Raw genomic sequence first — 19473 nt, forward strand, 5'->3', positions numbered from 1 at the left:
GAGCATGCACCAAAGCAGACTTTATTTAGCTCAGTGGAGTACGGGGAGGGAGAGAAGAGAAACACACATCAGTAGGGGAGAACTGGGGGAGGGAGAGTATAGAGACACGCTAAACCACTGGAGCAGGACATAAGGACAGGTGCACATCACAGGTATCTTTTTGGTCATCACTATGGCAACAACATATCCAGAAAAAAATGAAAAGAATACTTTTACCTACAGTAAGGATAACAGAGTCTCTTCACCATAGAGGACCCCAATATGTACATCTTACAGTCACTAAGATCAAGAGAATACGAGATAAATTAAATTTAAAATAATCCTCATACAAAAAAAACTGCCTTTGTGGTATTTGGAATGCACATTGCTGTACAGAAGAAAGCTCATTGGTATTGTCGTAAACATTGGTTAGTTTAAGAACAAAACATGACAGAGTTAAGTCAGTCTGCATCCTTTGGAAAGTTGGCTGTAACGTCAGTTTCATCTGGACAAATGGACTCGACACATTGCAACACAGAAAGACTGACACAATACCGGCTGAAGGTTTGGGGCTGAACTCCCTCAAATAGCTATGCAGTATCTCCATATGTATTAAGAAATTAATGCCCCAAGAAGGTTTCTATGAAACAGGAAGCTTGAAAAAATATTTCTGGTATTATGAAATCCATTGTTATCTTCTGAGTAGGGGTAATTTATTGGATACTGAAAAACAAACTTGATGGAATTGAGCCCCACTTATCCATTTTTTTTTTTCAACAGAGTAACAGAGGAGCAGTTTATCAATAGCATCGCAGGTATCATTACAGTTTGTAGTCATTAAAGCCTAGTGGTAAAGCGATCAGAGCATGCATCTTTCTACAGTATCATTAGAAACTACAGTACATTAGCAGCAAACTGGACATCCTTAAGGGCTGAAGTTCAACACTATGGTAAAAAAAAAAAAAAAAGAAAAAGAAAAATAAACTGCAACATTTCTCAAGAGAAGTAAAACTCTTTAACCGCTATATTACAGACTGCCATGGCTCTAGTTTGGGATTTTGGTTACAGTCGCCAGTGTGCTTATGAGAGGCAGAAAACAGTAGCTTAGATATAGGGACTCCTTCCTTCTTTAAAAACAGCAATACATCGTCAAGTAAACAGTAGCGCTTATTTTTGTAGGTCATATGGTTAAAGTATTATCACGTCTTTGGATTTTTGTCTTAAAGCATTAATTATTGTTTAGCTATTATTGTTATATTATTATTATTACAGTTAGAATAAGGAGTGGTTTTAAAACGAACAGAGGAAGAAAGGTAGAGAGGAAGAGTGGAAAGCAGGTAGGTAGGGAGAAATAAATTAAGTGTACAAAAATAACATCAATAACATCCAAAGTTTTTCTCAGCTTTGCGCAGTAACCCCCTTTCTGTGGGAAGTGGAAAAGGGAGCTATGTCTCAAACATCCAATGAAGTCTTGAGTCAACCATACAAAAGCTAAATACTGTACATTTACCCCTCACACTATTAAACACTTTAGTGTCAATAAGGTTTTTGTAACAATCTATTACTCAGAGGTGAAAAGCTCAGATCTTTGAAATACGGAGATGTTTTTGTACACATCTGTTAATAGCTAGTCCAAAGGTTAAACCGTGCCTCTTCTGTTTTAGAAACAGAAAACTGCAGTATTAAGATCACATTTGAAGCAGAGCCATGTTGAGCTGTTGACCTGAGCACAGAAAGCTTTACATTAATCACATAACATTTGTAAGCCATTGGTATATTCAAATGGAACAGAAAGGCAGTAAGTCACCTTGCCTGAACATATCAAAGCTGTCATAATCTTTTCATAACCATGACACTATCATATTGAAGCAAGACAGTTTATCTCAATCCATAAGATTTATATTAAGAAACTATTACTAAACACCAACAATGTAAATTTGAGTTTGGTTAAAGTTTTCATATACAGTATAATGGTTGAGTGCTATAAAAAAATAGTTTGACCCTTCTCAGGACAAACTGGCCTTTGCGTTCTGTGCTATTTGGGCTGTTATCCACTAAAGGAACATAGAAGGTGTACATGTACAACAGAAGACTCATCATTGGCTTGTGCAGGGGGAAGCTGCATTCTAGCACCTTATCAGTCTATTGGTTCTCTGCTTACCTATGCCAGCTGCAGATCTCACCCCTTCACCATACAGACGTCGGCTCTGCAGTTTGTTATTGACAACAAACATGTTGAAATTAAATCCACAGACATGTAAAATTTTGGTTACGAGCTTTGGAATCTGAGTCAGTCTTTACAAAAGCTCTATGCGAATACCTCCATTTATTTCAAGGATATTATTCTGTTTTTTTTTTTCTCCTCCTCCTCTTCTTCTTCTTCTTCTTCTTCTTCTTCTTCGCCACTGTTAACAGCTTTGTTTGTTTTTGTTTTTTCAAGTTTATCTTTTGGAACTCTCTATTTACACTAAAATCTCTTTGACAATTTCTTTTCCAGCCTTGTAGAGACTGGCACTACATGCTACACAGCTAGTCATCTAGCACTGGTGGAGGGCCCACTGTGAGTCTGTCATGCAGACTGAGAGGTAGACTGCAGGTCTAGCTGGGCAGTGAGGTCACATACTTGGAGAATGCTCTTTGGCCTCTGTGGCATCTGGTTGGTTTTTTATCAAGGTGATGTTTGGTTGAAATAAGGTGTCTGACGGAATAGGGAGAGGAGCTCTTTTCAACAAGAATGGACAGACCAGGGAAGAGTTTATGAACAAAATGGAAAAGAGGAAAGCCGTGGTAGAGAGGTCGTGGTTTGGGCTCTCTCCTACTTTCAGTTGAAAGAGTTTCTCTTTGGGCCACTGTGGCTCTGAATCTTTGGGGTGTTCAGGTTACAGTTTTGGCAGCAAAGTGGACAGGATATATGTGTAGAGGGTGACGGCAGGTGCAGCAGGGGTTTTGGGGGAGAATTAGCAGAATGAAGCAAAGGGACCTTTGTCTGCCTCTCTAAGCTCTGTCTCTCTCCCCTGCCCCAGCAGAGAGCTCTGCCTGCTCCCTCTCTGCGGAGTCGGAGCTCAGGCTCCTGGCCCTCTTCTCCTTGGCTCTGGCATTCTGGAACCACACCTGTGAAAATTGATATGAATAAACATTCAGCTCTTGTACTGATGTGGTTGATTTAAATTTCAACAAAAGCAAATCAAACTGCATTTTATTATTTCTTCAGTATTTGAAACTTTTACCTGGACCACACGATGGGGCAGCCCCAACTCCTGGCCGAGTGCCTCGCACTCATGGCGGTTAGGTGTACGATGGTTCCTGTAGAAGTCTCTGAGCTGGAGTACCTGGAAGTGGCTCATCTGTGTCCTTTGGCGCTGCTGCTGATGGTGGTGCTGCTGCAGAGTTTGTGTTTCACCCCAATCTGAGCTTGGACCCCCAGATCCCTCAGGACTAGGAGACCCTTGCTCAGCCATACTGGAACCCTCCTCACACAAGTACTCCTCACCATCTTCCTCATAGTCATCATCCTCCTCTGGGTTGTTCAAATCAGTGGTTGAAGACAAAGTGGTCACAGATGGCCCAGTTGACTCTTTGTTGCGGACGACATAGCCAGGTTTTGGGAAAGGGTTCGAGGAGATGGATGGGCCTGGCCTATCCATGACAGATGACATAGCCACCCCAATCTGCCCACTGGCTCCATTACTCATCGATAAGTTGTAGCCTGCTCTTTCAGCCTCTGCCCAGTGGCGCGACCTCATATGGGCATCTAGAGCACTCTTTACCTTGAAAAGAGCCCTACAGAATGGACAGCGTAGGTGGTTCAAACCCAAGCTAAAACTGGATCCTGGTCCCATTGACCGGAACTGACCTTTTCTCTCTCTGGCTCGAGTGTTCTGAAACCAGACCTGTGAAGAAAAGACCAGTATGTTTTACAGTTTGAAATACACAGTGCACAGTCTCCAATCATTCACATAAAGTGTATAAGCAAAAAAACATTCTTAAAATACCTGAACCACACGTCTTGTGAGGCCCACATCTCGTGCAATGCTTTCCAGTACTCCTCGGGTCGGGTTAGAGTCCAAGCTGTAACGCTGATACAGCACTTCAAGCTGTTCTGGGGTGATGGTGGTTCTCTGACGCTTATCCCTTCTTTGCTCTTCCTCAACCTCTCTACCACCCCTTTGGGCTTCAAAACTGGTCTCTGATATAATCTTTGTATTCTGCTTCATGGGTGTCAGGGAACTTTGAGAAAGGCTGGTGAGGGTGTTGCTGGAGTGATCAGAGAGTGTGTTCTTAATTTGGATGCTATTCAAGTGTGGAATCATGGGATGTGTGGGATTAGGGTGCATCTGAGACATTGCACCTGAAAGCATTTGGCTGGCCATTAGAGTGTGGTTGGGGTGGAGCATCATGTAAGGCAAAGTTCGGTCTGTAAAGCCGGAGTGGAGGAGTTGGACCTGGGACTGAGCTGCCAGGAGGTGCCTGGTCTGATGGTCCTGCCACAGCTGGAATGACGGCAGGGACACTGGACAGAAGCTGCACTGAAACTGAGCCTGGGTTTGGAGTTGGTTTTGTGGCTGGGTTTCAGTGGACAGGCCAGAGTTAGAATCTGAAAGCTGACTGTGGCTATTTTCAGACTCTGGAGCAGAATGGAGGCCAGATGATTCATCTGCAAGCTGTTCAAGAGATGGATCAGAGGGAGGGCTGTGTGTATGCCCTTGGCTGGAGTGTGACACAGACAGGATAGTGGGTACCGTTTGTGAGGAGGAGGAGGAAGAGCAAGGTTCAGATTTTTCTTGAATAATTTCTGGCTGCTTCTTACGCTCAGGTTGTGGAGATGACCCTGTTTTCATGGCTTGGACAACTTCCTTGTGCTGACTCTCTGCATCTGAAATCTCACTTTGAATTGGGCTCTTGTTAGCCTGAGGAGAAATTGTTTTATCTTCTAGTTTCCTGGTAACAGGTGTTGGTTCACCTTTGGCAGTCAGATTCTCCTTTTCAGTGCAGTGATCATCAAGGACAGGTGAGTCCGGGTTGGTGTAATATTCGTATGTCAGATCCATGGAGTTTTCATTCTGAGAGTCACTTTGTCTTTCATCCCCACAGCTATTATCCTCATTATCATCATCTCCATTCTTAGAAAGACCATTTCTTTGTCTCTGAATGTTGTCAAGCTGGTTCTTCCCTTCAAATCCATCATCTGTCCCCCGTTCTTGATTTTTTCGTGCTCTCTGTCGTGCATTTTGGAACCAAACAACAATTACTCTGTTAGGAAGAGACAACAGAGCAGACAATTTGTCATACTCTTCTTCTCTGGGGTAGGGAGTGGCTTCAAACACCTCCTGCAGGGTCTCCAGCTGTTGCTCAGTGAAGCGGGTTCGAGAAGAGCGCCTGCCCCTATGGATCTCTCCTCTTTGGAGATCTGTTGTCTGGGATTGTGAGGAGGTGTTGGCCGGGAGGCTTGGGGACAGAGAACATGGAGAAAGTGTCAGAGGCTGGTTTTGTGTCACTTCCTCCCTGGACTCCTCCAGGGCTGTGGTTGGGGGGTTGTTAAAATTGTAAGGGGAGTCCTTGTCTCTCTGGCGCTCTTTAAATAGGGTGTTGCGGAACCAGTGTTTGATGACTTTATGAGGCAGACCAGACAGTGCAGACATCTTGTTGATCTCTTCATCACTGGGGAGGCTGTTGATATCAAAGTGTTTCCTCAGAACAGTCAGTTGCTCCTCAGAGATTCGTGTTCGAGTTCTCTTCCCTTGCTGGTGTTCAACTAGTGTTGGGCTGACTTGAGACTGCTGTCCTGTTTGGATAGGGCTGAGTTGAGATGCTTGACCCAGCACAGCAGGATTGAGTTGCGAAGACTGACTTAGCAGGGCTGGGCTGAGTTGTGGTAGTTGCCCTAGTTGTGCTGGGTTGAGTTGAGTCTGATAGAGATTTGCCAGGTCAGGGTTTATGCTTGAGTCTATCCAAGGTTGGGTCTGGAGGGCCACAGACTGCATCACAACTGGAGAGAGGAGGGGAAGCTCCATAGGAAAAGGAATTGGAGGTAGTGGAAGCTTAGGTATAGACAGTTGGGGTATAGGAAGCTGAGATAAGGGCAGAGGGAGCATAGGTATTTTAGGTAAAGGAAGAGATATAGACTTAGCTGGGGGTGTGGTCTGAGAAGTAACTGTAGCAGATGTGCTTGGGATAGATGCCTCTTTTTGTGGAAACTGAAGTTGCAAAGGAGAGGGAGGAGAAGACGCAGGGACAGTTGCCGTTATGCCAGTAGCTGTAACTGAATCTGTAACAGAGAGTCCAGGAGAGAGTTCTGAGGTTTTAACTTGAGGCTTAACTGGTTCTGGTTCTGATGGTGATGATGTGGCTGGAGCTGAAGCTGTAGATTCAGGAGCTGAATTCTCTCCAGATTTAGACTGTGCAAGGGGGTACATCTGGTCATACTGCAGCCTATATTTTCTGGAAAACCTCTCCAGAGCAGCTGTGGGAAACAGACTCCTGTGAATGTACTCTTGGTGGCTTTTTAAAATCAAGGCATCTGAAAAAAACTTGCCACAGTCTCCACACTTTTCACCACCTCCACAGCATCTTTTCTCTTTGACCACAGATTCCTCATTTTTGTTTTCTGTTTTCTCTGGTGGCAAGCTTTCCATCTCTCCATTGCCTTTTATTTTATTATCCTTGTTACAGCTGTCTATCTTTCCATCTTGTAATTCACTGAACACTCTTTCCTCTGAGCACACCTCAGTCTTGCTCATATCAGAGCACTCTTGTTTATCTGGTATCATTTGGGTTGCTATCTGCTGCTGGTGTCTGTGTCTACTCTGTGTATATTGCAGTGCCAACTCATAGCCATAACTCTGCAGCAGAGCTCTAAGAGGCTCCCCATTTGCAGCAGCATATGGCACTCTGGGAGGAGGACACTGTAACCCTAGAAGATCTAAGGAAGAGGAATTTGTTCCCTCTTTTGAACTTGTATTTTTAACAGCATAAAGAGGCATTTTTTCTTTTTCTTCATCAATATTAGAATTGCTGTATTCTCTTTGTGTCTGGTTGATGGAAGACGCACTGCAGACTGCTTCGACCTTCTCTTCACACTGTACATGATCTTTTGTTTGGCTAATTATCAAATTACAACTTTGTCTCTGGTTTTGTTTCTCATCTGTTTGAGGTGGGGACTTACTTTTAGCCTCTGCTTTAGGCTGTTCTTTTGGAGTGCTGTTTGCAGATGCTACTTGACTTAGGTCTGGAATCTTAAGAGCTATCTCTGGGTTAAGCTTCATATCTCCTGTAAGGTAAAAAGGCAGCAGAAGCTGCTGCTGCAAAGAAAGCAAGTTGTCTGGTGCTAGAGAAAAGTGTTGTTTCAGGAGACTATCTGGGCCTAAGGGAATATGTTGTATTACTTGGGACTGGAGCAGAGCTGTATGTTGTTGTAACTGAGCTTGGGCCTGTGCCTGAGCCTGGACTAACTGCTGTTGTTGTATTAGCATTAACTGGTTTCTTGAGGCTAGAAGTTCTGCCACTCTCTTTTTAGCCTGTTGGCTGTCAGATGAGTTGGAGAGGAGTGCTTGGGCTTCAGATGCCAATCCGGGACCTAATATTGAAGATGTTGATGGGCTTATGTCTGCCCTCTTTGTGAAAGGCAAAGTCTTGGATGTTTCTTCTCTGCTGGTAGCAGCCTGGGTAGCAGTTGTGGGGATTGACACTGGAACAGCTACACTAGATGATGGGTTCTGTGGGGCCGAGTTCTGGGCAGCACGTGCTCTGGTTTGATGAAGGACCGAGCGAAGGTGTATGTCCAGTGTTGAGCTCTGGCTATAGCCCACTCCACACAGTCGGCAGCGGTAAGGTCTAGAATCTGAGCCACGGGGAGCCTCTGCAGCAGCAACACTGGAGCCAGAGTCCTGCAGTGCTCGCCTGGCCCGATGGAGATGGGAGACTGAGTTATAGTGGACCAGAAGAATGGTTTTCTGAGTAAAAGACTCAGAACATATGGTACATTTATAGGGCCTGGATGGATCCAGATACCGATCCATTGTTGGATTTGAGTTCTTTTTAACAAGAGAGTTGGAACTAGCTTCTGATGTGATCTCTTCATTTGACTCTTTCTCCATCTCAGTCGAATCCTCCTCGCTATCCTTAACTTCACTAACCATGTCCTTTTCTTTAATTTCAACTTCTTCCTTTTCCTCCTTCCCCTCTGTACACAGCGCTTCTTCCTCCATCTCTTCGTCTTCTTCACCCTCTCCTGCTTCTTGACCAACTTGAGGGGATAAACTAAACTCCTGTTGAACTGAACTCTTATTTTGCTCCATGTATTGTGCAGTTTGAGGCTGTATGAGCGTATTCTGCCCCTGTGTGTTGTCCAGCTGTGAGTGTGTGTTCTGCATGTGTCTCTGCAGGGCCTCCTGACTGCGGCATTGTCTAGAACAGAGGGGGCACTCTGTCGCCGCCCTCATGGCATGGTACTGCCAGTGCAGCTGGAGTTTCTCCTGAGTGGGAAACGCCAGGCTGCACCTGCTGCAACGAAACCGGTAACCATGGCGATCCGAAAGGGGAGGGGGATCACTGGTTGGGGAGGTGGGTGGTGAGGAGGGGGAAATCTGAGTTGGGGACTGAGGAGCGAGTCTGCCATTGGAAGGGTGAGTGGTGTTTTCTTCTAGGGGTGGGGTAAGTAGAGCTGTGACATCTTTGGGTGCGGCTACATCTCCCTCAGTGTTCTCCACTAAAATGCAAAACACACAAAAAATATAAATTATCATTTTTATTTTTTTTTACAATGACATTAAGCTAAGACGTCCAAAATTAACATGCCATGATTTAGTATTTATTCTCCTTGATTAATGTAAGATTTTTGGTTTTAGTTTTATCATGCGTTCTACACCAACCTTTGTTTTTCTTTGAATCCGCTGACTTAATGGAATCAGCAGTGTCTGAACAATTTGCATTGTTATTCTTGGCGGTTTTATTTCTCTGAGCATCATCTATTCGCAAATCTGTCTGTAGTTCTGTCTCCAGCTCAGGCTGTGGTTGTTCCATGGATGGTGCGACCTAATACAAAGAAAATATGATCAGTCTTCTTTGGTCTTTGTCGGTTTTATTACCAGCTACACTCAGTGTTGATTTTCCACTTCGTAATAAAGGAAATGTGGGATATTACCATATTTTCCTAATCCAACATTATGAATAAAACATGTTTAATTGTACAGCATAACAGCAAGCAAATCTCAAGATGTATAAACATGAAGTGCCTGCGTTCCCTGTCCCAATATCATAAAACATTAAAGCGTGCATTTGTAAGTGTATCGTTAAATCTTGCACCTGCCTGCACAGCAGTATATGCAGCTAGCACATTAATTTGGTAATAAGTGTATATGGTTGAGACATGTGGGTCTGCCCTTCAGCTCCTGCGACACCCTCCTACATGCCCCAAGGGTTTAATAAAACTTTACTGAGGTGAATAATGAATTTATTTTAAATCATTCTTCATATAGAAAACCTCCATCTCCACAGCTTCAAGCACTGAGAGCAAATACTATATCTATCCGAACAGCTAGCTACCCTAAGGAAAGGACAGACAGCTAAAGATGAGATTTACATGACAAGAGTTTTCTCTGCGTAACAGCTTCATAAGAGAGAAGGAGAGGAACAAGCACACACATGCATAAACACACACACACACACACACACACAGTAGAGAAAACTGAAGGTCAGGCTTAATCTAGAGAGCATAATTGGAAAGCTAGGTACATAATGGCCATCATCACCTCAGTCTGAATTAATGAACCTCAATTACTATCAGAGAGAGTGAGGGAGGGAGGGAGGGGAAGGAGGGAGGGAGGACGATGGAGGTGGTGGGTGGGGGGGGGGGTTTAAGGGGTGTAGAATATGAAAAAGAGATAGAGTAGGGAGAGGGAGGGAGGAAGTATGGGGCAATGAACAAAAAAAATGCTTTGGGGAGAGAGTGAGTAAGGGAGGGGTAACGCATAAGAAATTGAGAGAGAGCTTGGGAGAGACAGAGGGAGGGGCAAGGACAGAGATTGCAGAATAGGAATGATAGGACTAGCTGGAGGGGGGAGGGAGGGACAGCAAAGGGGAGAAAGGGTGAAAAGCAGTCAGTGAAGTGGAGGCGAAGAGAGCAAGAGACAAAGGCCACTTAGCATACAGGCCAGGGAGATGGAGGATGGTGATGTGGATAGATGACCAGTCTTTGTTAGTTGGAGAGACACAGTAAAAAGCATGGGGGCCCCTTTTTAGCTTGACTGCACTTCTGGTAATAGAGGGCTACTTAAACATGCATTATAGAAAGACTGGCTTTTCCCTCACTCACTCAGTCAAACCCTCTCTCTTCCACTCTAAAAGTCGCGTATACACATACACACAGAATGCTCGGCTGCATCAAAGATGATAGCGGGGAGCTACTTAAACATGCATTAAAAAAGCGCTGCCTTTCTCTCTGGTGCCTTCTTAATGGAATTGTCTCCCTACATTTCACTCTCCCCCATCCCCCATCGCTCTGGCTTCTCGTTTTCTGTTGCTTCGGGATGAACGCAAATACAACAAATACACACTTTCATACACTTACTGCGCTGATGAGCTTGTCTACACAGTCCTGTGCCACGCTGTGCACGTGTGTGAGATGCTGCCGAAGGTGTATGTATGAGAGTTTAACCTGACACAAAGGGCACTGGACAGACTAAGAGAGAAGAGGGGAAAAAAAGGTCCATTATGTCTTTAATTGCATTACAGTAAGAGTAAGAGCATAGACTTTACTTACTTTGTAACAATGTACATGTACATTGACATAATTAGTTTATTCTAGTTTGCATCCACTGCTCACCTGCTGGTTCTTAGTTTGCTGGTGAATTCTGGGGCGTTTGGTTGAGATGGTGTTTTCCATATCCCCACATCCAGATGACGGACGCTTGACCGAGGGCAACGACTCCATCTTTACTCTCTCTTCCCCCTTAGTTTCTTCTTTGAATAAAACAATTGTGTGAAAATGTAATCCATTGATTTGTACTTTGCATATAACATACTAAATAATGAAATGTGCTGTAGAACATGCTGACCATACCCGTCTCCTCAGAAGTCTGCTTCACCCCTAGGTTGCATGTGTCTTTGGTTGTTTCCAAAGGATCAGTGGTGGAGTCACTAGAAGTTTCCATATCCTCACTGAGCTCTCCTGGGAGGTGACGAAATAGATACTTTTGTCACGCATATATACAGTATATGTATGTATAATATCTTCTATAGTTTTATCAAACTATCACAGCAACCGTAGTTTCTATTATTCTCGAAATAAGACCAATGTCTTTACACCACACTTCATTCTTCTTTGCTTGTCTCCATAACACCATTGATCAAATATTGATTCTCCATTAGATTCTCCTCTTAGAGGTGGAGTAGAGGTAATATGGACTTACACTACATCAGTTCACCTCGATAAGTCTTAATCCGCTCAGAGACAAACCACAGGAAAGACTTAATTAAGTTGTTGAACTACTTCTTTTGGAGTTGGCAGTTCTCTCACTCCAGACAATGTAAGCTCCATGTTTTATTGTGCACAGACTGGTGACTGGTATCCACCTCCACCCAATCATGCCGACTGGATTTCTACTGGTTCATTGATTAGCAGGTGCTAGTTAGCTGTTGTCAGGGGTGATTGGGCATGTAACAAGGATGTGAATCGACTAATCAATTTAAGTGATCAATATCACAGCAACAGCCATTAGTCATTTTCTCACTCTTTTCATCTTAATCTCCTGTCGGCTCTCTGATGTCGAAAAGCACATGCAACATGAAATCAAACCCACCACCCACACGGATCATCTTTTCACCTGTGACACTATTAGGGCATTTCCTGATGGTAAAAATGGCTGCCAGCTCCTCTCCGCTCAGCGGCTGCAGCTGTAGAAGCCTTTCCCTCTGCTGATGGGTTGGAGTTTGACTGTGTTTCAGTACTTGGAGTTTAGTAGAGGAGGAGTGGTTGCATAAGAGACAATGGAACAGCCATGATCCTCCATCAACCTCACTATCATACTGCTGCAGAAACTAAAGACACGAGGTAGAAAAGACAGAAAAAAAATTAAATTATCATTATTGGGCAATGTAGTGAACAGTTTTTAATATGGTATATTTAACATAAATTGCTAAATCCATTTTTATATTTATACATTTTTTTTAAATATCTTAAAATGAAGGGTTTATATTTGAGGCTGTACTGACTCTGTAAACACGGATGCTGGACTCATGATGTGAACTGAGAGAATGTCCTCGTAGCTTCTCCAAACTGCTGGTCACATAATCGCACAAGTTGCACCTCAGCTGGACAGGGTTGCCCTTAGCAATAAGGGCAGCACCCTCCTGACCCCTGTCTCCACCCTCCTGGAGGTGAGCAGCAAGCTGGTACCTGGTGCGGTGTCTGTCAGTCTGGCAGTGCAAGGAGAAGTTTGCTCTCAGCGGGGTGGTGTAACCGCACAGTCTGCAGTGGCAGCCACCAGCGACTAGGGAGCACCACTCAGACTGGGGCAAAGAGCGAGGGGTGTTGAGATGCTGCTCTACAAACTCTAAGCTGTCGGATGAAAAGCAAGAGCAGACAAGGCATTGAAACACACCCTGGGAGAGGGTTCCAGTGGGGGACAGTGAGGGGGCTGGAGGGGGAGAGGGAGAGGGTGATGGAGAGGGAGTCAGTGTTGAACCAAGGGTGACGGGCTGTTCTGCAATTTGTTGACTGGTTAGTCGCATGTTCAAGGAGAGCTCAGCACCTAAAAGAGAAGCCATGTAAGAATTTTTAAAATGTCCCATTTGACATAGGATGACATCGGTGCAAGTAATGTGATGCATGACTTACCAGCGTTTTGAAGATGTTTAAACTGTGGGGCAAGACTCCTGCAGTGAGACAGATAGTAACCTCTCTGAAGCCGTAGCATGTTGTGTGTGTGTTTCTCGCTGGTGGTGTGTATGCGCAGGTTGCGGGCAATGCTGGTCTCGTAGTCGCACACGTCACATCGCCACCGCTTACCGTGAGAGTGAGTGTGTGCAGGCGGTGTGAGTTTGGCAAGCTGGTTAGCAGGTGCAGGAATAGAGAGCGGGTGCTTGTATGCCTGCTCATCCACCGTGGGGCCGGTGGAAGAGCTGCTGTTGGTAATGTGAGAAGTGTGCATGTGGCCATTCGAATGTCCCCCGTTTTGAACGTTATTAAGATGTTTATCCGACTGCATGTGTATGCTGAGGTTGCCTTTTGATGAGGTAGCATAGTCACACACCTCGCAGCGGTAGGGCTTGTAGCCACAGGCGTAGGTTTCACCACGGGCCAAGCGAGGATGGGGTTTCCCCGAACTGCAATATCCACACACACCTCGTGCTGCACCGCCACACACACACTGTCCCCCAGAGGCGCCACACACACACTGGCCTCCTGTCTCTGGATGTTTCTCTTTCATGTGGACTTGCAGTGTATGCTGGGACTTGTAGTGCCAGTTACACTTGGGGCATTTCAGGGTCTTGCAGGAATTGCGTGAGTGCATTATGGTCATGTGACTAGTCAGTGAATTAGGAGAGAGGTCTTGGTTGAGGTTTTTAATGACATCTTCTTTGTGTTCTTCGTCTTTGTCTCTCTCGTCATCCACCTCTGTGTCTAGCTGGCTGTCATTTGGTTCTGGAGCTTTGGCACCATCTCCATTGGAAATGGAAGAGTGAGGAACCCCTGCCGGCCCGTCATCCTCAGCAGGTGTACTGACAGGCTCCGTACCTGCCAGTGGAAAAGCCAGAGTATACTGCTGGGATTTAAAGCTCTGAGGAAACCCAGAAATCCAGCCCTGATCTCCCTTAATGTCTTTTACCTCTGTCTCGCTCAGCAGGGCAGAAGAGGAGGACGGACAACTGAAGTGCTTTGGAGAGGCGGAAAGAAAAGGGGAGGGCTTTGGAGACGTGGAAGGAGTGTGGGAGGGCTTTGGAGAGGTGGCTATTTTGCTGTTGAGTGTGCCACTGGTCTTTGCAGTGCTGGAAGAAGAGCTGTGCTGGCTCTGTTGAGGTAATAAAGAACATTTGGATTTGGTTTGGCTTTGGTTTGAGATGGCCTCCTCCTCTTCCTTCTCCTCCTCTCTGCCTCTTTTGCTAAGGGCTGCTGTGAGGCCCCCTATAACTGACGCCGCCCCCACACCTACATGTACTTCCCCATTTTCCTTCCTTGGCCCTGACAAATATCCCTCCCCAAAGTCTTTCTTCATCCCCTGCATTTGACACACTCCATTCTCCTGTGAATGTTGTCCTCCTTCTTTCTGCTCACCTCCCTCGGTCTCTTCTCTAGACCAGGACCCCTCTGCACCCTCCTCCTCCTGCTGAGGCAGGGTCAGGGGCTCATTGGCAGGGGCCATGGCTGAGGTATGAGAGGATGACCCCTGCTCTGGAATGACCGCCAGGGTCAGGAGAGGAAGAGATAAAGCCTGAGGACTGAGGTCAACATCTCTCTCCTCTCCTCCCCCTCCATCCCCTCCTCCTCCCTCACTGCTGTCCATACCAGAGGCTACAGCTGCCACGCATTACTACCCCACCTGTGTGTTTCAGATATAGAGAAAGAAGAGAGCGGGAGAGACAGAAATAGAAGCAAAGGAGAAAAAAAACAGGAGAAAATTAAATACATGAGTCATGTAAATAATATTGCATAACAATGGAGGCCATTGATTAGAGTCCCTGGATAGCATCTGTTCAATACAGCCTTCACAGTGCGCAATACATACCCTGGTTACTCAGGGGTTAGTGTTAGCCCTTAATGGGAAAATCAATAGCATGAGCGCTAAACTAGGTAGAGGAATGCGGGTAAAGGCTACGCAGGAGGTCTATAATATTCCTCAGGGGATAGGATTAAATAAAGAACTGAATGCTTCTTAGCTAAAGGGCTTCCACTAAATTACCACACTTAGATAAAAGCGGATAAAAGAGCAGTTTTTAAAGCCAGTGTATCAGGCTCTACATCTTTTGCTGCATATTAGCAGAGATATTGGCAGTGGAATCTCTGTATAGCATAAGCCATTTTATAACACATAGTGAAAACACAACGGGTGCACAGTATAATAAACACCCATCTAATCCAATTTAGCCTGAAACAACAATTCTTTGCATACATCCCCTGTTTATTTATTACATGTCACTGTGAAACAACACCTACAACTAAGGCAACAATTACCATTCAAACATTTAATTCCATTTTGTAATAAACTGAAACTTTATATGCCATTACTTTACAGCCAATGATGTAGTGTTGTGTGGAAAAAACTGCATATTTGAGACAGCATTTCCTCGGCTTTTGGAGTCAGTTGGTTTTTAATAAAACTAGCAAAAGGCAGTGTTATTTTATAATGTACTAGTCATTCTAAAGATTTCATAATCTGATGATCATTTCCAAAATTGAGCAATGTTTTTAGAAACACTCTGAATCATGCATTGCTACCGAGGCTTCAGAAAGAAAATAAATGAAGCGGGCATCTCCTTCTCTTCTGTGTCTGACAGATGGACGCCAGATGAGACAGATACAACTCACTTACTGTGTGTGTCCCACAATCTCATTACTGACCTTTTTTTAATCAAGGAGAGACCTTAATGTACCCTTTCACCTTCTCCCTCAACCAACCAACCCCCTCCTCTTCTTGCTTCTTTAACACCCTCTCTCTCCTCTCCCTCTCTCCTGTAGCCACCCCCCGCCCCCCTCCCCACTCTCCACCAGCTCTGCAGCTTAAAAATATATGGCTCATAGCTGCACTCTGATCGTGCTTTAATGTACTGTGTTTATGTCACAGGCCACGGACCCTTGCCCACTGCAGCTGTCCACTGTCCTGCCTGAGAGCGCTGAAGGGTCGAGCCTGCCTGCCAGCAGCTGAGAACAGTCTCTAATCTGATAAAGATTTTCATTTACACTGCAATCAATAACCTGGGTCTATCGACAATGTAACTATTTATACAAGCATTCCTGGCTCTCTATTGATCACAAGTGCGGGAAGCCATCATTTAACAATGTGTGTGTACGTTCTGTTGTGCACAGTGAACTGATTCTGATCATGTCAATTAAAGCACATGGAATTAAACTTATTAGAACTTTTTGAAAACAATAAGACGTGTTTGTTATTAGGGGTACAGCCACATTTTGCAATATGAAATTGGGTCCATTTATACAAAGGTGTGGGCTATTCCCTAAATCCCTACCTTGTTTGTGTGTGTGTGTGTGTGTGTGTGTGCGTGCGTGCGTGTGTGTGTGTTGACAAGAGAGAGAAAGGAGAGACAAGGGTGTGAAGGGAGAATGGCGAGAGAGAAAGAGACAGAGAGTGGAGTTATGTGGCTGTATTTTAGGAAAATGCGTTTTGGCATTGTAGGAGCTGGACTAGTAGAGCTGGACGTGGACAAAGACTCTTTTTAACGCATATGTTTTTGCGTGAGGACCCAGTGGATACTCCATTCTCCAGGTAACTACACAGTGTTTTAGGGTTTTTTTTTCTGGGACATACGAGGAGCTAGGGCTGTTTGGGAAAACCGGATTGAAGAGTTCACTCCCTGTCTCTGTGTGTTGTCTAGCCGCTGGCCAACAGTCAGCCTACAGACTAGTTCAGCCTTTGTTTACAGTGGACCGCACCGTACCACACTCCGATTCAGCGAAACCTACGAGTGATCGCCTCCACTATCCAGTAACAGGTGACTCAATCCACCAACATTTCAACAAAATCAAGCGCGATCTGTGCGACTTACAAGCTGCACTGGCCAAACACCCCCCTCCTCCTCCTCCCTGCTACCGGGTCGCCTTCCTTGCAGCTCCCTTTAATATCGTAAACAAATGGCACACTTACATTTCTGCAGAGGCTCTGGTACAAAGCTCCGTACGCTGAATGTGTAGTAGTCCAGAAAACAGTCGCGTAGAGAGCCCACTCATTCCTTATGAATGATCCTCTGCGTTTTTACGGAGCCAGGAGGAGAAAATGGGAAGAGGGAGCAGCGGAGTCCAAGTTGTTACGAAACAACAGTGTAATTAAAGCTACATATAGGCTGTAGTAAACAGAAGATAGGGGACGGAGGGGTTTGTGCGAGCTCCAGAGGTAGAATGAGTTCTGATCACTGTGGGGGGAAAAACACTTGGCTCTTTATTCCTGCTAATTAGTTTCCTTCAAAAAATGGCTGAGATTACGCCCAGTGCGCATGTGCATAATTGCGCAGACACCGCTAATTAGCCCGTTTGGATCAATAGGATTCCGCGAGAGAGAGAGAAAGAGAGAGGAAGGGAGGAGGGAGGAGAGAGGAGAGGGAGGAGGAGGAGGGTGGAGGAGGAGGAGGAGGCTGCGGAGAGAAGACACCGGGGAGAGGAAAATCATTTTTAAAAAGTGCGAAAAATTACAGCTGAAACGTTTTTATTTTATTCAGAAACCAGGTTGTAGGGATGAATATGTGCAACAATAGCCTGTCATTTTAGACTACATGGATCTTATTGTTAAATCTCCGATTCTCTGATCATTTAGAGTGGAAACAACGTAGCAGGAAAAACTCTAGTTGAAACAAAAATGCATAAAAATAAAAAAATATATAATGTAAAAAATAAAATCAATATTGATTTTTTTTTTAAAAGCATTTAATACCAATAGCCTTTTACTTGTTTTGTTGTGATGCTAGAAAACAATGCGACACCACCGACAGTGATTCACTACCATGGATCAAACACAGTTCAAGGCCCTGGAGGATTATTTTTAGGAAGATTATTTTTGATATTTTGTTTGAGTGAAAGCACGGGTTAGACACTCAAATGCTGGCAAATGCAGTCATTGTCTTAGACCTACATTTTATTATTATTTATATGTATTTATTTTTTTTTATGTCCAAGTGATGTGATTTCACTGCCACAGCTGAAAAGTTGAAGCTCGTACTATTCGCCAGGTCTCAGGGATTTCACGTCCAGCAGTGACAGCTGAAGTGAATCAATAGTGAAGCGAGAGAGTCTTAGAAAATGTTCAATTTGAAATTAGATATTCCATTTTCATTGTTTTAGGATTTAGGATTGGGTTAACAACACACATAGCCTACATGTGTGTGAAAAAACACACACACATGGCCTTCCTATATATATAATATGTAAACACACACACACAAATGTATATTTATATATATACATATATATAAATATATATACACTGACGTGTCCATTCCTATGTTTGTCACCACAGAGGACCTTTAATGTTTTTTGCTGCTCCGGCCATCCCATCCTCGCCAGTCGGATCCATTGTTATGATAATGCCATTGTGAATTTCACGCTGGATGTGCAATCTGTCGATCGTCCATATTTTAGAAGGTGAAAGCTGCATTCATTTGTAAGATCAAATGCTATCTTTTGCTTTCTTTATTAGGCTTTGATTGTCAAAGCTGACTTCCTTCTTATTTAAGAATTTTATAAATACTGTTTTAGAAACATATGACAGGGTTGTAGCAAGAGGTCCTTGTGGGGGGGGAAGGAAAATACTATTCTAACATTTCCAAAGGAGGTTAAAAAGCTATAGTATGAAATGCAGAAGGGCATTATCAGCTGGGTGTTGTATAAAATAACCGCACTACAAGGCCAGAACGAAATATTAACAGCGTTAATATTAATGCTATTTCAATATTAATGATATTTCGTTATATTGGAGTGTACTGACATTTTAATTTAGGTGTGTCCTGGTTTGGTTTGGTTTGATTTGATTCGTTCAAACCACAGTTGTGCAACTATAAATATATAAAACATACATGATGTGGCCTACGACTGAACTACATCCTATAATTATTTTACGAGTTGACAACGTTAAGAGTGATCGTCTGTCTGGCAAATGCCACCAAAGCAAAGAGTGAAGATTATCACAAAACACAAATCACAGACTGCTCTGTTGTCTCTGAAATATATGCTATTTGCTACTACTGTCACTGTAGTGTGTGTGTGTGTGTGTGTGTGTGTGTGTGTGTGTGTGTGTGTGTGTGTGTGTGTGTGTGTGTGTGTGTGTGTGTGTGTGTGTGCATCCTTGCCTTTATATGTTTAAAAAGAAAATTTAAATGGTGAAATTATCATTAAAGCTAAAACAGTAGAAATCTGCTGTCTATGAGCTGTATACGCATTAAACTGTAGTAGCTGTATTTATAACCTATCAAAAACATTTTTTCTTTTAGACATGTAAAATAAAAACCTGTTAATAAAGTTGTATAAAAACGTATTTGGCTCAGATCATTTTGCTTTGAATTTAAACCTGTAGTATATTTGAATTTTCTTCATGAATAAATAATCTTAAGGGTTACATTACTGTGACTAAATGATCATTTTCAAATGACTCTTCATATTGTTTGCATTTCTGTTTATTGGTGTAATTTTCCATTTGCTTCATAATTTACAATGCAATTTTTTTTCATTGCCCCAGTTAAAACAATGACCACACATTTGTATTTGCATTTGTGTGCAAGGGGAAGTGACAGGTTTCCTTCACAATAACAATGCTTCCTGTGCACAGAAAGTCACAGTCA

General features: G+C 43.8%; 1 protein-coding gene and 1 long non-coding RNA gene across 4 annotated transcripts; one reads left to right on the forward strand and one right to left on the reverse strand.

The window, feature by feature from the left end:
• Window positions 1-13: 13 nt before the first annotated feature.
• On the reverse strand, window positions 14-17211 carry LOC113165920 (zinc finger homeobox protein 3-like). 2 transcript variants are annotated; one of them, XM_026365729.1, is made up of 11 exons: window positions 16794-17211; window positions 12812-14513; window positions 12187-12725; window positions 11799-12012; window positions 11036-11143; window positions 10799-10932; window positions 10544-10654; window positions 8847-9009; window positions 3972-8683; window positions 3207-3869; window positions 14-3090 (listed from the first exon to the last, which is right to left on the reverse strand). In XM_026365729.1, exons 2-11 carry the CDS (start codon window positions 14475-14477, stop codon window positions 2974-2976), a joined length of 8427 nt encoding a protein of 2808 aa, XP_026221514.1. In that variant the 5' UTR covers window positions 14478-14513; window positions 16794-17211; the 3' UTR covers window positions 14-2973. The 2 variants fall into 2 exon arrangements, with proteins under 2 accessions (XP_026221514.1, XP_026221513.1); XM_026365728.1 differs by having other exon boundaries at window positions 10799-10935.
• Window positions 16243-19169, forward strand: LOC113165921. 2 transcript variants are annotated; one of them, XR_003299136.1, is made up of 3 exons: window positions 16243-16415; window positions 16525-16641; window positions 18156-19169. It is a non-coding gene; the product is annotated as an uncharacterized LOC113165921 (long non-coding RNA). The 2 variants fall into 2 exon arrangements; XR_003299135.1 differs by having other exon boundaries at window positions 16243-16641.
• Window positions 19170-19473: the final 304 nt, after the last annotated feature.

This window comes from Anabas testudineus, chromosome 6 (genome assembly GCF_900324465.2).
Source record: "Anabas testudineus chromosome 6, fAnaTes1.2, whole genome shotgun sequence".
NCBI classification, from domain to species: Eukaryota; Metazoa; Chordata; class Actinopteri; order Anabantiformes; family Anabantidae; genus Anabas; species Anabas testudineus.